Genomic DNA, 18,734 nt, shown 5'->3' with positions numbered 1-18,734 from the left:
TACATACCCAAGAGAAATGAAAACATATGTTCACACAAAAAACTTGTACATGAGTGTTCATAGCAGCATTATTCATAATAGCCAAAAAGTAGAAACAGCCTAAATGTCCATCCACGGAAGAATGGATAAACAAAATGTGGTATACCCATACCATGGAGTGTTATTCAGCAATAAAAAGAAATGAAGCATTGATACATGCTGCAACACGGAAGAACCTTGAAAACATTATGCTAAGTCAAAGAAGCCAGACACAAAAGGTCTCATATTGTATGACGCCATTTATATGAAATGTCCAGAACAGGTAAATCCATAGAGACAGAAAGTAGATTAGCGGTTGCAGAGGGCTGGAGAGGTGGGAGTTCAGGGGAAATGGGAAGCAATTGCTAACAGGTACTGGGGTTTCTTCTAAAATTGATTGTGGTGATGGTTGTCCAACTCGGTGTATATACTAACAACCACTGAACTGTACATTTTAAATGGGTGAACTGTATGGTATGTGAATTACATCTCAATAAAGCATTTCTTAAAAACAAAAACAAAAACAAACCCACCTCTCATGAGCCCATGCACAACCAGAGGACAGGAATGCAGAGCAAAGCACCTGAGGCAGCCCTGGGGTCCTGGAAAGGGGGCTGGCCCCTTGGGGCAAGAAGCCTCAGCTCTGCAGCCTGGGAGCCTTGTGACCTTAGACAAGGACTCTTCCTGAGCCAGCTTCTGTTTCTGTAAAATGTCAACCATATGACCTACCTCACAGAGTGGAGCAATTAAATTAAACCATGAGCGTGCAAGTGTCTGGCAAAGCATCAGGCACATAACAGGTACTCTATACAAGCTAAAAAAAACCACTGAAGTATGTGAAAGCACCCTGCAAGCAACAAAAGACCTTAACCACTGTAAGGCAGTTTTATAACTTCATATATAAAACTATAACATATATTATCAGAAATAATCCATTTTCAGTTTCTGCTTTCCAAAGACTCACTTGAGCTCAGTGCCCCACTGTTTCAAAGAGAAATTAATGGAATTTGGATGCCCTGGGGCTGGCTGACTTGCAGCTTGTTCTCCCACCAGCTCTCCAGGGACAGTTTCCACTGCTAGGACATTTCTGGCTTTTTCTGCAGAAGCATTTGGTTGTGGGTAAATTAAATCTGAAAGAAAGGCAAACAAACGTCAGTTACTCAAAGGTTCCACACAGAACTTGATGTCTCACATAAAACAGACTTGATATACTATATAAAAATCTATACTATATATATTACAGCATATTTTTAATGTGTACTACAAAAGAATATAATCTGTAGGTGGCTTCAGTGTTCTGCAACCACTTTCATCTAAAGCAGATCCATGTTTCTCAAAAGAAGGTTGTGATATGCTTCAAACCACCAAGTGTTAACAGCGGCGGTCCAGGGAAAGGAGAGGCTAGGGCTCTCCTCCGCTGTCCCGTAGATCGAGAGACCTGGCATAAAGCTGTGATCAAGGTCCACTCACCGGTACTGATATGGAACAATTTCCAGGATAAACTGTTAGGTAAAAAAAAGCAAACTGCAGATCAGATTACACTACACCTCCTTTTCTCTAAGAAAGTGGGGGGCATATACAAATATATACATATTTGCTAATTAGTGCAAACAGTGACACTGAAAAAATAAGTTTGCATATCACAGAATAGTAGTTCAGTAAATTCACAGGCAAATGTACCAATGCTAAAGCATAACCAAATTTCAGACTATAATATCTTTAAAATGTAAGTTTTTGAAATATTTAAGGTTGAAATGATATGATGCCCAGGATTTGCTTCAAATAGAAATATTTTGTTATTTAACAAATAAATAATATTTGCTTCAAATAACATGTCATTTGCTTCAAAATAAAATAAAGTAGGGAGGGGTATCACTGAAACAAGATGGGTCATGAAATAATTGTTGAAATTACCTAATAAACGTGGGGGTGATATTATGTTCTTCTCTCTTTGCATATGTTTAAAATTTCCCATAAAAAACTTACTTTTTTAAAGTTTTGACAAAAATGTATCCAACTACAAATACTCTGTATTCTTCCAAATGATATAAATCCCTCTGAGAATAGGGCATGTTTGCAAACAGAATTTAACATTGCTTCACAATAATCAATTTGATCTACACTTCCCTTTATTAAAGCACCTCTACATTGGCAATATCAAGCATCACTCTTTCTGTGAAAATAAAATCAGAATGGAACTGCTGAATACCGATATCCAAGAAAAAATTACTTGCTAATCAGACAAGCACACGACCTGAGTCACCTAGGACAGGTCTGTGGGAAGGTCACTGAGCGCTGGTGGAAGAAGCACAGCACAGGGCATCCTGGGCCACAGGGGCCCTTGGGAATCAATGTCTCAAAGGAGAACACCTTACGATGGGCTTGCACTTGGCAGGCAGGTCAATAACTGCCTGACCATGGTCAGTGTGAGAAGGGCTCTGAGAACACACCAGAAAAGCATCCTGAGTGCGACATGAAGAAGTGACTGCTGTGTATCTACCACGAGAATCTGGCTCTGGCCAGGAGAGTCAACACCCGGCTTACAGTAGGGTTCTTAGTAGGAAAAGCAAGAGGGTGTTTGGGAGACAGAATAATTATGGGCTTGGTAATGGATTACAAGCTTGAGCCAAGAAGGCCAAAAGTTGCGAAGCACCACAGATTCTCAATTCTTGATTCAAACAACTCTCATGTACTAAGCACTAGGTGCTAAGGGTACAACAACGATGAGACAGAGCTGTTGCTCTTAGATCACATCTAAGAGAGACAAAATAGTAAAACGTCAAGGTACAAGCTAGTGAGGCAGCCCTGGGGTCCCGGAAAGGGGGCTGGCCCCTTGGGGCAAGAAGCCCCAGCTCTGCAGCTGGGAGCCTTGTGACCTTAGAACATCACAGGACGCATCGAGTCCCTGGTATCCACACCCTTCCTCTGAGCCTTAGGGTTCCAGGAGATGCCTGGGGACTATTAGAGGGAGAGGAAGAAGGGGTCTCACCCTCAGATTCAACCACAGCAGTTCCTCTTTTATATACTGGAGTTCCCCTTAAGATTTCATTTGTAAAAGGAGCTCCAATAAACAAAAAAAAAGTTCAAATATCACTAATAGGTCCTCTACCTAGGTTATTTGTCAGCACACGAAAGCCCAGAGCCAGGGCTAAACGCAGTCACCTGCTCCTGTGGTAGACAAACATCACAAGCAGGTGCAGTGACTGTACCTGTCAGAGGTGGCACCCCACATTTGGAGTGCGTGCCTCAGTCAATGGGCGAGGAGGAGGCTTGACCTCCTTTATTCAGAGAAAGAGAAAACTGACACACAGCTTCCCAACGGCTGGGCTTTCGCAGACCCTCAGAGGCAAAGCGCTACAATCCTAAGCCAACCCAGGAAACGAATACAGGCACTGTAAGGAGCTGAGGCCGGCCTCTCCTTCCTGCGCGGCTGGCGGGAAGGTGAGGAGCAGCCCCTCTGCGGGCGCAGACTGTCAAGTGCTCTTGTGTGGCAAAGGCAGTGCCTACAACCAACAAAACCCCAGACCTTGCAGCACCCTCGGCCCACACAGGAAACATTTCCTGAGGAACTTGAGGCCTTGGGGGTGGGGTAGAGAAAAGGGACTGGAGGCCAGGGAGCATGGTGGCGAAACAGACCATTTCTAAAAGTAATCCTGTGACGCGAAAAAGAAGCTATTTCCAAGTTTTGGATATTATTGTTATTTTTGTCTGGTTTTTGTTTTTTAAGAGACCACGTGAGATTTACTTAATTAAAAGCGGAGCTGCTGGCTTCTCCTCAATACATGTCCTAACATTAGCATTCAGGGAACTACCTCAAGAAGGATGCAAACTAGGACACGGCAATATTTCCTCGAGGTCTTCAAGAGGATGGACTGGATCACAAACATGTACTTTATCTTACAGCTTCAGTGGGGAGAGAAAGTCGGGAAGGATTCTGGTGTTTAGACCTTCTCTGTTCTTTTTAAACATTTTCAGCCTAAAAGACAACTCTGAGTGAGTCTTAGACTAGAAGTTTTATATTTCCTAGGTCATGATTCCAGTGCAGCCTCTCAGTTCCAGCGTGGCCTGGGGCCAGTCTCAGCTTCCCAGAGCTCCACGGGCTCTTCCCACTGGACGGCGTTCTAACAGACAGGACCCACACGGGAGGCTCGTCTCACCTCTGCCAGCCTTGGTGCATCTTCCCCCTCCTCTCATGCTGCCTCAGTCAGGCCCAGGCCCTCTGTAGAGAGCAGAGCTGAGTGCTGCAGAGAATTCCCAGGAAACCAAACCCAGGACCAGTGTCGTGCGAGGAAGGACAAAAGGGCACTGGGAAAAGGCTGTTCCCACGCATGTCCAAGACCACTGTGAAAGCGAGCCTGGAAGTCACCGGTGGGAGGGAGCTGGAGGAAGACAGAGTGTGGTTAATCTGAAAAAGCTTTCTTTTCTTTATCAAAGCGAATTTTAATCCAGATCGTGAGCAGCGGTCAGGAGCAGTAGAGATATCTTCCAAGTGAGGGCATAGTGTGCATCTAAGCACCAAAAAGGAGAGGTGGCAAGCCACCCGGTTCTGAGAGGCCCCAGGGCAGGCCAGCACATGTGTCTAGTTAGTTACTTGTCCATCTGCTCTCTCCCATCCCCCACCAAGGACATACATCTTGTGAGAAACGGACCCCAGTCTGATTTCCTAACAGCTGCATACCCAACACCAAGCATAGAGGAGGGACTTAATATGAAGGATTCAATAAGTGGCTAAACGAATAAATAAAAAATGGAAATCCACTAACACAGTACAGCAGGAAGGGCCATCCGAAAGTGGAGGAAATCGAGCAGGAGGCAGGAGGGGCCCCTGCAGTATTTTAATCATCGTCCCTCCTGACTTCCCTCTCTCCTGCCAACTCTGAGAGACCCCCTGAATTAGGGGTAGGAGGTATGCACCCAACTCCATGGGTTCCCTCTCTTCCCATCACACCTCTCTGCTCTCCCAAGATCCGGCTCAGTTCCCCCCACCTCCTCCACAGCAACATCAACCCCTTGCGTTCACCTGCACCGGATCCCACCCAGAGCCAGGCTCAGCATGTCTGCACTGGCACCAAACCCCAGCCTGTTCTGGACAGTCTCCTCTCAGATCTTCTCCAGGAGGTTCCTCCCAGATATCGCTGGAATCTAACCCTGCTCATCATCTCCTTCCGCCCTCCCTCTCATACTCACGCTCCTTGTCACACCGACTTTGGGAATCACAGAACCTTCAAGCCAGAAGGAACCTCATACAGCATCTTGTTCACAGATGGGGAAACAGTGTGCCCAAGGTCTCCTAAGCTTTCTCTACTAGATCATGCTGCCTCTCAGATACAATGCTGGCAATTACCGTGACTTGTACTTTAAAACAACACATGGCATTCTGCAGTATTTTACAAATGGGATCACATAAAAGCACAGCTTCTTTGATCACTTTCCAGGATCGTAACAATAAATGATTACGTGGAACTCCTGTGGCTTTGCCAAGGCCGAGTCTGCATTCCACCCTATGGTTTTCCTTCTGCCAGTTCCAGCACTGCACAGAGAGCACAAACTGCGGGGGGACCCAAGTGAGCCGCCACTTCCCTTCCCCTCCCCCTGCTCCTACAGAGCAGTTACACCGTGTGATGCAGCTGCTTCAGAGGCGGAAATGTGTGGTCAGCCCTCAAACCGACCTCACAAGACCATTTTCTGTAAGAAATACCATCTGTACTCAAACAGGTACTTAGGCACGCTGGCCTCCTGTGATCACGACTGCTTCTGTACTCCTGAACTTTCAAGAAGTCTTAAAAAAACACAAAGTCTTGTTATCCCTGGCTTGGTTGCTTATTAGTTTATGAGGGAAATGAAGTAAACAGAATGTGCTGGACATATATCCTGAAACGAGGCTATGAGCTATTTATGGACGCCTCCTTAGGCTCTGGCTACCTCATTCTCAACAGCTGTGAAGGTCTGTGGACACTTCATCTTATCTTTGCAAACTATTCCTTTGAGTAGAAAGCAAGTCTTGATCTATCCTAACACAGAAGATGATGCAGAGCGGTGTCTGAGGCATGGCATACTTTCAGAAGCCAGGCTGCAGAATGGACGGCAGACAGAGCAGATAAACAGACGACAAAGTCATCCCACTTTCTAATACTTGATTAATTAATATAAAGCTGCAAATTCCAAGCACACAGGTAATAGACTCTTACTCTGAAGACATGAACTCTAGAAGACAAATTCAATGTCAGCAACTACGTGACTGTGCCAGCTATCTATCCAATACTCATTCCAGATCCTCCTTCCTTACAGACTCTGATTTTGATGGTGGCCATATGCTCAACTAAACACTTGCCTCCCCAAACTCCTTTCCAGCTAGGGATGGCCAAGTGACACAGTTTTAGCTAGTGAAGCATAAGCCGAGGTATTCTGGGAAAGCGTTCTCCTTTTTGATATAGGTGCCACCCCCAGGGGCAGCTAGCATGAGTAGGAAAGCTAACACACTAAGTATGGAGAACAGAATGGGTCCCTCAGTGGCACTGGTGAGTAGCTTTGCCAGCCATGAACTGCCTATCATGAGACAAATAAATACCTGTTTGTAAGTCCCTATTAGTCAGATTTCCTGTTAATTGCAGCTGAACATAATCCTAACCAATTCAAAATTATATCATATATATATCTACACTTAACAATGCAGTATGCCATCTCATCCTCATAACAGAACTATGAGGGGGGTGGACAAGGTCGTTGTGAGTACTCCAATCCCATCCAGACAACTGCCTGGGCCTGGGGCCTGGACAGTACTCTCTGCCTTCTCTTTCCCTCAAATCTAATGCCATCTCTGAAGCCTCAGTTCTTCACCATAAATCTCCCAACTTGCCCATTTCTTCTCATCCACTCTGCTACAATCCTAGTCGAGGCTACTATGACTTCCAGCCTGGACCACCACAACAGCCTTCTAACAGGTCTTCCTCCATCTTGTTCTGCCAACAAATGCATTCTCTACCATTTGGTCACGGTTAATTGTCTCAAAATGCACATCTGACCCTATCACTCACCTTGCCTTCGCTTATCTTATAAAGCCCTTCCAGGTCTGGTCCCTGATCATCTATCCAGCTTTCACTTTGTCACTCCTGCCCACCCGTTCTACCTTGGAGCCAGGCACTGGGTCTCTAGCGCCTCCAGGCTTTCCTTGCCCTGCCAGCTCTTAGTTGACCCTCAGGACTCAGCTCAGCTGTTTCCAAGTCCAAGAAGCCTTCTCAAACACCACCAAAACCCTGTGCTCCAACACCCCAAGTGCAGGTAAGTTTCCTGTGCTCACCTCTGGCCCTGTGCTTATCAGACTGCACTGTAGAGGTCTCTTTACCTGTCTGGGTCCCTCACTACACCACACACTCCTCAGGAACATGAACTGTGACTTATTTGTCTTTATATCCCAGGCACCTGGCACAATGCCTAGACTACAAGAATGCCTGGAGTGAAAGACTGAATGAGCAATCTCCATTTTATAGATGAGGAAACTGAAGCTCAAAAAGACAGATGCCGGGCCGGCCCCGTGGCTTGACGGTTAAGTGCGTGCGCTCCACTGCTGGCAGCCCGGGTTCGGACCCCGGGCGCGCACCGTCGCACCGCTTCTCCAGCCATGCTGAGGCCGTGTCCCACATACAGCAACTAGAAGGATGTGAAACTATGATGTACAACTATCTACTGGGGCTTTGGAGGAATAAATAAATAAATAAATAATTAAAAAAAAAGATGACATCGTTTAAAAAAAAAAGAAAGACAGATGCCCAAGACACCAGAGCAGGGGTCAGCAAACTTTTTCTTAAAGGGCCAGATAGTAGCAGATATTTTAGGTTTGTGGACCATATGGTCTCTGTTACAACTATTTAACTCTACCACTATTGTGCAAAAGCAGCCACAGACAATACACAAATGAATGGGTGATGCTTTATTCCAGTAAAACTTCTTTTCCACACGCCATAGTTTGCTACCCTTGTACTAGAGGGAAGATGACTTACTCAGAGTCTGACAAATAGTAAATATCAGAGCCAAGACTTGAACCCAGCCCCTCAGTGCTTCTTCCACCAGACTGAGCTGCCTTCTGAGATATATACTGCCTATCAATGGAAAATGTTAATTCCCGTATCTTTCCCCATATTGACTTTAGGTGCTAGGAGGGTACTGATGGTTGACACCCATTAGACAACAAATAAAAATGTTCCAAACAATTGGGTAACGAGGAGAGAATAGTAGGAAGAGTTTTATTTTTTAATGCAAATCAGAGTGATAAAAACATCAGTCTTCAATTCTAGCTAGAGTTAGCATAGTTAGGCTAAGCTGAGTAGATAACTACAAACATGGCTTCAGAACCATCACAGAGCACTGTCACATACCATAACACATTTTATCTTTTAATCAACTTGTACCTCTGATGATAAAACACAAGGGGCTAAAATATAGCCTGTTCTTCTTGACTTCCTCCTTTAGACTTTTTGACTTCCTGAATAATTAGTCTTGCAAATCGTCCAGTGGTCCTAAGTTTCATTATTTGTTCTTAAAAGCTATCTAAAAATCGTCAGAAGTCTAAAATTACAGTCATTTCTACACATAAAATCTTCAAAGGCACTCCACTGCTCTTAGGATAAAGTCCAGAATCCCAAACCCACATGTCAAGGCTCTCTCCACTCCGGCCCTGACTGTGCCTCCACGCTCGGCTCACTCCCCCACACTGATTTCTATCGACCGCCACACTGGCCTTCTGTCAGCTCCTTGAAGGCATCACGCTCCAGCTCTCTCACCTGAAACTCCTCTCAGGCTAACTCCCCGTTATCCCTTAGGTCTCAGCTTAGACACCACTTCCTCGGAGAGGGCCCCCAATCACCCAAAGCTGTGCTGGACCCATTTATGGGCCCTTGGTACCCTGTACCTTCCTTCTCACACTTACCTCATTTTTTCTTCACGCTCTGGTTGACTAGAAACTCTGAGAGGGGAGTAAATGTCAGACTCTAAATTCCCACACTTAGAGTCCCAAAACCAAATGAAGAGAACCACATAAGGGCATGAGGTGTTGTTTCCGGTTCCTTAGCCACAGCATTTGGGCTTAAAAGAAGGAAAGATATATTTTATAGATAACAGGGCTGGGGGCTACTTCTTTGCCCCTCCTTTCAGTTTAACACCTGAGTCTCTGTCAGAGAGATGCACTTTGTGTTCTCAGAATAAAGGAACTGAGGCAAATTGAGTGTCTTCTGTGCCAAAGGCATTAGCTACCATCATGAATACTGTCAGTTCCCCTACAGGGTTTCCAAATGTTCCAAATGACTTCAATACTGAGTTAGAGAGCTTCTTTTGATCAAAAACCCCGTAAGAGTGGCTTTAAAAACAAACTCAGTCAACAATGAGTAGAATTGTGAACTAAACATAGAGGGTTCTTGAAAATGAAGGCATCACCTCAGGTCTTGGTATAGAGAGTTAAGACATCCACGGCAATGACTTGAGAACTCTCACAGGACAACATATCCACAGGTATGAAGTGCATATAGTAATTTCTCACTGACCAGAGGGCTAATCTGCTGAAAAAGACTGGGATTGGTAAAAACAAGGTTGGCAGGAAAAGAGGCAATTAAAAGTCCAAGAAGGCATCTGTTTCTGAAACAAGTCGGTTTCATGTGCCAACACCATTCTTGGTTTATAGGGAACTTGAATGTAGCCTGAGGTCTACTGAGCGCGGGGCGGCCCATAGGCCTTCTGAAGTGCAGACCACATCTCTTTCAAGTGTTAGCCCTTACTGGCTTAAATTTCAATGTGCACTCCTTTGATCCCTAAAAAATGCTAGTGTAATGGCCTGGCCTTTTCATGCCTTACTTCAGGGCTCAAGGGCCTGCTTTTTTGGGGGCCTGCTCTTTTCTCTGTATGAAGACAAGAGGCCACAAAAACAGCCCCATCCCCATAATCTTTGTCAGGGGAAGGATGGTCAGCAAATGACTGTTGCCCTGTTCTTTGCTTAACACAACCAGTCATGAGAAGATCATGGGGTTTTAATTTTTGATATTCAAATATAAAACCACATTATCTCTACACTGCAACTGGCAAGGAAATCCACAAATGCCACAAATCCAGAATAAAATGGAATCAGTGTTTGACAGTTAAAGTCTTCCTAAGAAACACGGAATCACAAGTGGAGTGCTTTGAGAATGCCTTCCCCGTATAGACACACATCTGTAAACTCCAGCAACCCAGCCCAGCATCAATGTGCAGGCATGCGCATTTCACTTCTAGGCAGGGTAGAGCAGGCTGGCCCTGGAGTCAGGATGGGAGTTACACCACCACAACTCACCACCTGCTGACCTCAGCTGTATCATCTCTTCAGGGTGCTTGGCACTGGCCTTGCCTGACTCCCAAGGTTGTCAGTGGCTTGAATATGATTCATGTACATGGAAGCACTCAGTACCTGTGGAATGCTGCCCATTCATAAAGGATCATCATCATTATGTTCATTCTGAATTTCCCTGCTAAGTTGACTTGCTGTGTCAAATGGCCTTACACAAAGAATTGACCAGGTCCCGTCCACTTCTGACTTACCTGTGTTATCTCTGGCTACGAGACCCTTAGAAAAATCCCCAGGAGTTGGGGAGGTCCTGCTGTCCCACTTTACCATGTCAAGACTGTTGCAATACTCCCATCTCTTCTGCTGAAGCTCCTGTAACCAGTAAGTCATGAGTTGACGATTAGGAGCCTAGAAAGAGGAAGGGGGGAAAGTGTTATGGCCACTAGCAAGATGAAGAACTTAAAAAATTATGTTTTGTGTGGACAGACTACACCTCGCCAGATGAAAGAGAGAGTTAAGGAGAACAGGTCAAAGAAATTTCAGTCTGAAGATTAGTAGCTTCTGCTCACAACAAGTTGGTCTAGCAAAGAGCAATTCCTCTTAAATTCTAAAATTACAGAATGATACAATATAACATTTTCCTCAAAGGTTTTAGGAAGGCTTGATATTCCTGCTGCCCTTTCACTCTGAGCACCTAGAAATCCCATTTTATGAAATCAAATCTCACATAGGTATGGATGATGTCCTTGCCAAATCACATCAAATAATGGTATTTAAACTCTGTCAGCATCTGGGAGAACGTACAAAGAAAACAGCAGATTAAAAACTAGAGTCCCGCGTCGCTTAATGATGGGTCTACATGGTGAGAAATGCATCATTAGGTGGTGTCGTCATTGTGCAAACATCACAGAGTACTTACAGAAACCTAGATGGTATAACCTACTACACACCTAGGCTCTATGGTACCAATCTTATGGGACCACTGTCATATATGTGGTCCATCATTGTCAGAAATCTTGTTATACAGCATATGATTATACATGGCACATCTACTGTATGGCTAAAATTTTTTAAATTGACAATACCAAGTGCTAGAGAGGGTACAGAGCAACTGGAACCTTCATACATCACTGGTGAGAATGTAAAATGGTGCAGTCTCTGTGGAAAAGAGTTTGACAGTTCCTTATAAAGGTAAACACACACTGACAAAGTGACCTGGCAACCCTACTGCTAGGTATTTGATGTGCCCAAGAGGAATAAAAACATATATTCACACAAAAACCTGTATGCAAATGTTCAAAGGCTTTATTCATAATCACCAAAAACTGAAAACAAGCTAAATGTCCTTCATCTGGTGAACACATAAACAAACTGTGGCACATCCACACAATGCAATACTATTCAGCAATAAAAAAGGGAGCAACCACTGATTTGCACAAAATGGATGAATATTAAATGCATATTATAAAGAAAGAACATGTGAAATAAACCAGACCCAAAAGGCTACATACTGTATGATTCCATTTATGTGACATTCTGAAAAGGCAAAATTACAAGGACAGAAAACAAATCTGTGGTTGCCAGGGATTGGGGGTGAGGGGAGCAGCTGACTACAAAGGGACAGCACAGGAGAACTTCTGGGTAATGAAACTGTTCTGCATCGTGACTGTGGTGGCAGACACTTGATTCTATGCATTTGTCCAAACTCATAGAACTGCATGCCACAGAGAGTGAATTTCACTATATGTACATAAAAAAAGAAAAAAAAAAATCAACCAAGACGCAGAGGGAACCCAAAACAATGAACCTAGCTATAAACAAACCAGATGGTAGGTGTGGGTCATAGGTGTCCAGCTGCCCCAACAGGGGGTGTCCCAAGGAGAAGGATGCCATGGCACGATTATGGGAACCTCATCAACACTGGCATCCTGCAGCTGTGTGTACACATGTCTGAGCAGACATTGGACACAGCGGTTCCCAGGGTCAGAGGCAGTCTGGAAAACTGCTCTGCAAGCCTGACAGCAAGTGACAGGCCTAGAGACCAAACTGCTACTGTCCATAAGCAAAGGACAACCTTTGGGTGCTCTGGCTACAACCTGGAGACTTTTTAGTGACACTTGCCCACATAGCCCCAGGTAAGGAAAACCATCCACTACAGGATCGCTGGGTATTTTACAGAAAATTCTTTCAACTATCAGCCGAGCTATCATTTCATCCATTCATTCAACCAGTACTTACTGATTTTTTTTTTTGTGAGGAGAGCAGCCCTGTGCTAACATCTGCCAATCCTTTTTTTTTTTTTTTTTTTTTTGCTGAGGAAGACTGGCCCTGGGCTAACATCCATGCCCATCTTCCCCCACTTTATATGGGACGCCGTCACAGCATGGCTTGCCAAGCAGTGCGTCGGTGCACGCCCGGGATCTGAACCGGCAAACCCCGGGCCGCCGCAGGGGAGCGCGCGCACTTAACCGCTTGCGCCACCGGGCCGGCCCCCAACCAGCACTTACTATTAACATTTATCTATCAGGGACCTGGAATTGGGGCTTGGCCTAGTCAGAAACATAGGAAAACAAACCAGAAGTTTCGAGTGTGTTAAGTGCTATGACAGAGGTCAGAGAGGGTGAGGTGGGGCTGGCGTGACTGGAGAGCCCTGATGAAAGACACCTAGCCCAGCAGGGGAGATGGGCAAGGGCCAAGGTACCCAAAGTTTAGGAAACCTGCCACCTGCAGATTCAAAAGGTACACAGGACTGGCTTAATGTCTATCTTCTCCAATAAACATAGACTCCAAGATGTCTCCGTTTTCTAGCACCTAGCTCAGTGCCAGACATACAGGTTTTTGTTGAATAAATAAGCGAAGAAACAAATGAACAAATAATCAGGAGGTGACACAGGAGCTTGGTCTTAAAGGGCAAGCAGGCATTAGCTACAAAAACAAGGCCAAAAGAAGTTCCAGGCAGACAGAAGAGTATGTGTGAAGGTCCAGAGGCAAGAGAGCAGGGGCGAGGGGAGGCTGGGGGGATCGGAGGGAGGTGAGCCTCAGATAGGCAGGGACCAGGCCCGAAGAGACTCATGAGCCTTCCTGGATTCTTAGCAGGGCAATGACATGATTAGACAATGTCACTGCGTTGAAAAGGGGAAGCAGAGTTCAGGTAGGGGAGGAGATTAGCTCAGGCCCAGAAGGGGTGAGCCCTTGAGAGACTCATGGAGCACAGCCTGGAGTCTAAGCAGCAGGTAGGTGGCAGGGTGGATGGTGGGCGCTCGGCTGGGCCCTGGGGCAGGGCAAAGAGAAGCCAGCATTCCAGGAGGAAGGAAGAGGGAAGTGGCCGGGAAAGGAAGGGACTGGAAGACACAACCACAGCCAAAATCCGAGCCTAAAGCCCACCTAGAGCCCCTCCCTCCTTTCACACAGTTCACAGTGCGCCCGCAGTCTCCCGACCCCCAGCTTAGAGGGAAGTGTGTTTGGGTTACAGAAAAAATCTTTTCCCCTTTAAATCTCTGGGTATTAAATCTAACTGAGGAACAATTAGTAACCTCTTAATCATCTCTCACTAAATTCCTGGGGCAAAAAAACCTTTTAGATCACATGCTTTCAACATTCAACATATTATTCATGTTACAGAAATCTGGTCAATAAGGCAAAACTACCTTGCGACAATGATTAACTGGGGCTCGTTTCTTTGTAAAAAATCTAGAAATCACTAAAAGAATCTGACTTCAGTCCTCAAGTGGCTTGACAAAGGCTGCTGTGGGCTGTCTGCACATGGCTCTGGGGCATGTGCCATCATCAGGGAGGCCGAAAAGCCCCAAAAGTCCCTTCTCCCAGGGGGCTGAACCCAACGGCAGAAACGCACACAGGTTATAAGACAGGGCAGGACTCAAAGTAAAACACAGTAAAGTCAGCTGGAATCCAGAAAGCCTGAGTTTTCCAAGTGGTATCTTTTTAACAGAGTCTGAACTGAGATTTGGCCTCGCTCAGTCCCAACTAGACGTAGAATCACAAACTAGTCTCTTCACCCCAGTCAGTTCGACACGTAAAGTTAGTCTGGATCTGCCCTGTCCAACAACACAGTAGCCACTAGACACACGTGGCTATTGAGCACGTGAAGTGTGGCTAGTGCCACATGATGAAATATTTTGGATATATTGGGTTAAATAAAATAGTCTTATTAAAATTAATTTCACCTGTTTAATGTGGGCATTTGAAAAATTTAAAGTAGAAATTATGGCTTATATCATATTTGTATTGAACAGTGCTGGTCTAGATCACAATGGCAAATAAATTCCATTTTGAGAGCCAAGGTTAGTGGGGAACCCATCGGGGTAGGAAATGGCCGGGAGATTAAAACGCAGGCCAAGGGCATGGGGTTCTTAGGGGTGTGGGGCAGCCAACATTATTCCCCTTCCACAGGACTTCATGACTCAAAATAACTTTCTTCTTTAACTAGGCACCTCCATATCTCCGACCACCCATGCTCTGTTAATGCCCCCAGAGATGCCCACATTCTTCTGGCCCAAAAGAATGGGTCTGGCTGGTCTTGCTGATGGCTCACAGTTTCAGTCTCTTTATTACCCCCTCCCAGTGTGGGGCAAGCAGGACCCTCAAATGATCCGGCTTCAGATAGCACCTCACAAGTCTATGACCAGGAGTTCTGTCCATGCAGCTACAGCTCAGCTGGTGACAAAGAGTCGTCAGTGCTGAAGCTTATCGCCACCACACCATATTGCCCAGCACTCACGGGCCAGATGGCTGAGGAGCATGACTGGGAGAGAATCAGTATCTGCCCCACCCTACCCTCAAACGACCATTTAAATGCTTTAATCCCAAATTCTGGAGAGCCAGACAGACATTCCAATCATGCTGGAAGGAGCAGAGACGAGACAAAGCTCCACAGCTCAGCAGAGTGAGAGCTGATGCCAGGCAAGCATCCAGCAGGAGGCCAGGTGTCAGCATCTGCTGCCTGAAGGCTCACTGGGGCCATATTCCGAGTCTCCCATAACACCCATCTCTCCAACTCCTACTCATCCTTCAAAGCCCAATGCAAATGGTACCTCCAGAGGAAGTTTCCCTGACCTGAGCCTGCATACTCTCTCCACTCACAGCACCATGTAGCCCAGGCCAACATCCCATGGGGGTTGGGGTACACCCTGTGTGTTCCTCACTAGTCTAAGGTCCTTGAAGACACAGGCCAGACCCTCTGGCCGCAATATGGTCCAAGCTGCCTAGCACAGGGCCTTGAACACAATTAAGCACTCGAATGTCTGACTCATTCTCTCCTTATGTTCAGCTACTGCTACTGCCTCAAAACTGCTAAAACCCCAGTTCAAATATGGCACCAAGCCAAACATTTTGAAAAGCCATTTTGTTTGTCTCCTACGCAGCTGCATGAAGGTCCTGGGGGGTCAGGGACAGACGAGGACTGGGGGGCACAGTCCTGAATGATAGACATCTGCTGCACTTAGGTGCTACGACATGAGGTGCCAGTTCAGAGAATGGAAACCAGGCCATCCCTCACCCGGCCTGAGGCGGAATTCAGTCCTTGACAGCTGGCCGAGAAGAACCTTGTGATGCCCCAGCTGCCCCCACAAGCTTCTGTCCCCATGCCCTGGCTCCCTCTGTCCTCTCCAGTAACTCAAACCCCAGAAGCCCACTCTCGGGGAGACAGACCCCAGCCACCTGTCCCTTCCCTTAGACTCCAGAGACTTTCCCCCTCCAAGCCCAGCTTTCTCCTGGGTGCTTAGAAAAGTCCCACAATAAATCACAAGTTAATTCACTTCAACACATTTATTAGGGCCCACTCTCGGCAGGGGAGTGCATTTTTGGGGGAGAGGGGCTGGAGTAGCAATCCAGCAGCATACAGAGGGGGTCAGGACTCATCCCCTAACTACATTCTCACTACACAACCAACTGATCCGAGCTCTTTTATTCCCTGGGTCTCCAGCCCTTTGGTCAAGAATCTCAATTTATCAAAACTCAGAACATTTTAGAAGCTGTAATAATGCTCATCTCATTTGACCCACAACTCCATTCTGGGAATCTATCTAATGTAATTCAAAAAGAAGGAAAAGAGAAAAATATCACCTACATAAAAACGTTTGTTCATGGGACCAGCCCGGTGGCACAGTGGTTGAGTTTGCGCACTCCGCTTTGGCAGCCCAGGGTTTGCAGGTTTGGATCCCGGGCACAGACCTATGCACCGCTCATCAAGCCATGCTGTGGCAGCGTCCGATATAAAACAGAGGAAGATGGGCACAGATGCTAGCTCAGGGCCAATCTTCCTCAGCAAAAAGAGGAGGATTGGCAACGGATGTTAGCTTAGGGCTAATCTTCCTCGCCAAAAAAAAAAAAAAAGTTTGTTCATTCACTAAGCAAATATTTATTAAGAGCCTAACTTAGGCCAAGTGCAGCAGTCAACACTAGGGGTACAGAGCTGGATGAGATCTGGTCAATTCTTGCCTCTGAGACACTCCCAAGGAGCAAGTGATTTCCTTTACGCCAGCAACAGACAGTCAGAAACATATTTACAATTACAACCAAAAAATAAAATGCCTAGGTACACACTTAAGAAATCCTTTTGCATTATAGAAACTATTTAAAAATCCAGTCAAAATTCTAAAATGAATTCTTCAAAGCACAGCAAAGAGATTATAATATTCATCTAAAGTTTAACCTTGGAGAATTGCGAGAAAATAAATAAGGCGTGGGGCTTTGACCTACCAAATAGGTAAGCATATTATAAAGCCACAATAATTAAACCAGCACTGTACTGCCAGAGAATCAAAATACGGAGCTAAGTAGATATCAAATGTAGCATTTCAAATAAAATCAGTGGGAAAAGTATTCATTATTAAACAATGTCATTAGGAAAACTGGCTAAAGATTGTATTATGAATTAAGACACAGGTATAAAACCTAGGTCATAATGGGCCTCCCATGGGCCTCCCATGTTTATAAGCCAGAAGAACAGCATAACCAATGGTCACAATGGAGCCACAGAAAGGAGAATACACATACAGATGGGTTAAGTTTGCACACCTCATAGAAAGCAATTTAAACTGGGTGGATAGTTTGACTCACTCATATGTCTTAAAAGGATGAATAGCTGCTCATAATGAAGGAATGTTTGTTTCTTAAAATCCTAGGTCATAATACAAAAGAAAATAAATTCAAATTTGATTCAAGATTTGAATGTAAAATAAAAACCATTTAAATTACTAGAAGAATGCCTATGCAATTAAAATTAAATTTCCATCTCTTTCTGCATCTTGTAACAACAGTTGCATTAGATTTCTACCGAATTTTAAAGGTATGCAATGGATGGTCTCACTTAAAAGGCAGCCATGGGGCACAGCAGAAATTCACATGGAAGGTTTCAGCAGAGATCTCTGGCACAGCTAACACTGAAGCACAATCAGCAGCCATGATGAATGCCATGTGCACCATGATGCTGTGGACAAGGAAAACCAATTGCTCTTTCAAAACTGAGCCCCAAATTGAAAGCTAGAAGGGCAGACCTTCAAACTGTAAGCCACAGAGCTGCTTCTCACAGGGGCAACTCTAGGGAGCCGGCTCCAGCCTGAGTAGTGGCAGAGGGGCATAGATTTTAACAGGGTTGATTCTTCTCCCCAGCAACACAGAAGAAACCACTGCTGTTAACACTTCTATTCTCTTGGACTGGAAAGGCCTTTCTAAGCCCAAAAGAAAGACAGTAGAGAAAATGTCTATGTGTTCAAAAACACCACAAACAAAATTAAAAGACAAACAACAAACTGAGAAAAAATACCCAACAACTTCTAAGTCACTGAGCACGGTGTGGAGCTTCAGGCCACCACAGCTGTGCAGAGGCACCTCGCTCTGCCAGCACTCAGGCAACTCCTGTTTGCCGGGGGAGCTCCTATTCATCTTTATTTAAAAAAAATAAAAACATATTTTGGACTTTTATCTCAAATAATAACAACTCACATTTGCTGCAGAAAATTGAAAACACAGAAAAACAAAGAAGAAAATAAAATGAATATAAACACATTGCCAGTAATAACCTCAATCAACTCTTCGTTGTACATCCTCTCAAATACTCCTCTATCCATAAATACACATACCAATTTTCTTTACAAAACTGGAATGATATAGACTCTTCCATAATGTATATCTGCATATTAGTAATATTAGATACCATTAAGTAAACAATTATTATGTGCCAGACATTGCAGTAAACGCTTCATACACACTATCATTTAAAGCTCCCAACAATCTCACAAGATAACATTACCTACTTGCCCATGGACTCTGGAGCCTAACTGTCTAGGTTCAAATCCCAGCTCTGCCATTTGCTAGCTCTGTTAGGCAAGTTCCTTAACTTGCCCAGCCTCAGATTCCTCACTGGTAAACTGTGAAGAATAACAGGAACCTACTT

At 45.0% G+C, this 18,734-nt stretch overlaps 1 protein-coding gene across 3 annotated transcripts in view; it reads right to left on the bottom strand.

Moving 5' to 3' along the window:
* Positions 1 to 18,734, bottom strand: part of TBC1D2B (TBC1 domain family member 2B) — a 91,161-nt gene that overhangs the window by 59,467 nt on the left and 12,960 nt on the right. For all 3 annotated transcript variants that reach the window (XM_004422032.3, XM_087428777.1, XM_087428778.1), the window contains 2 exons: positions 10,576 to 10,729; positions 983 to 1,148 (listed from right to left, as the gene is read on the bottom strand). In XM_004422032.3, the coding sequence (XP_004422089.3) occupies positions 983 to 1,148; positions 10,576 to 10,729 (320 nt within the window). The remainder of the gene's footprint in view (positions 1 to 982; positions 1,149 to 10,575; positions 10,730 to 18,734) is intronic.

This window comes from Ceratotherium simum, chromosome 3 (assembly GCF_057802395.1).
Source record: "Ceratotherium simum simum isolate JZ-2026a chromosome 3, ASM5780239v1, whole genome shotgun sequence".
Taxonomy (NCBI): Eukaryota; Metazoa; Chordata; class Mammalia; order Perissodactyla; family Rhinocerotidae; genus Ceratotherium; species Ceratotherium simum.
This window is presented reverse-complemented; position numbering and strand designations above follow the sequence as displayed.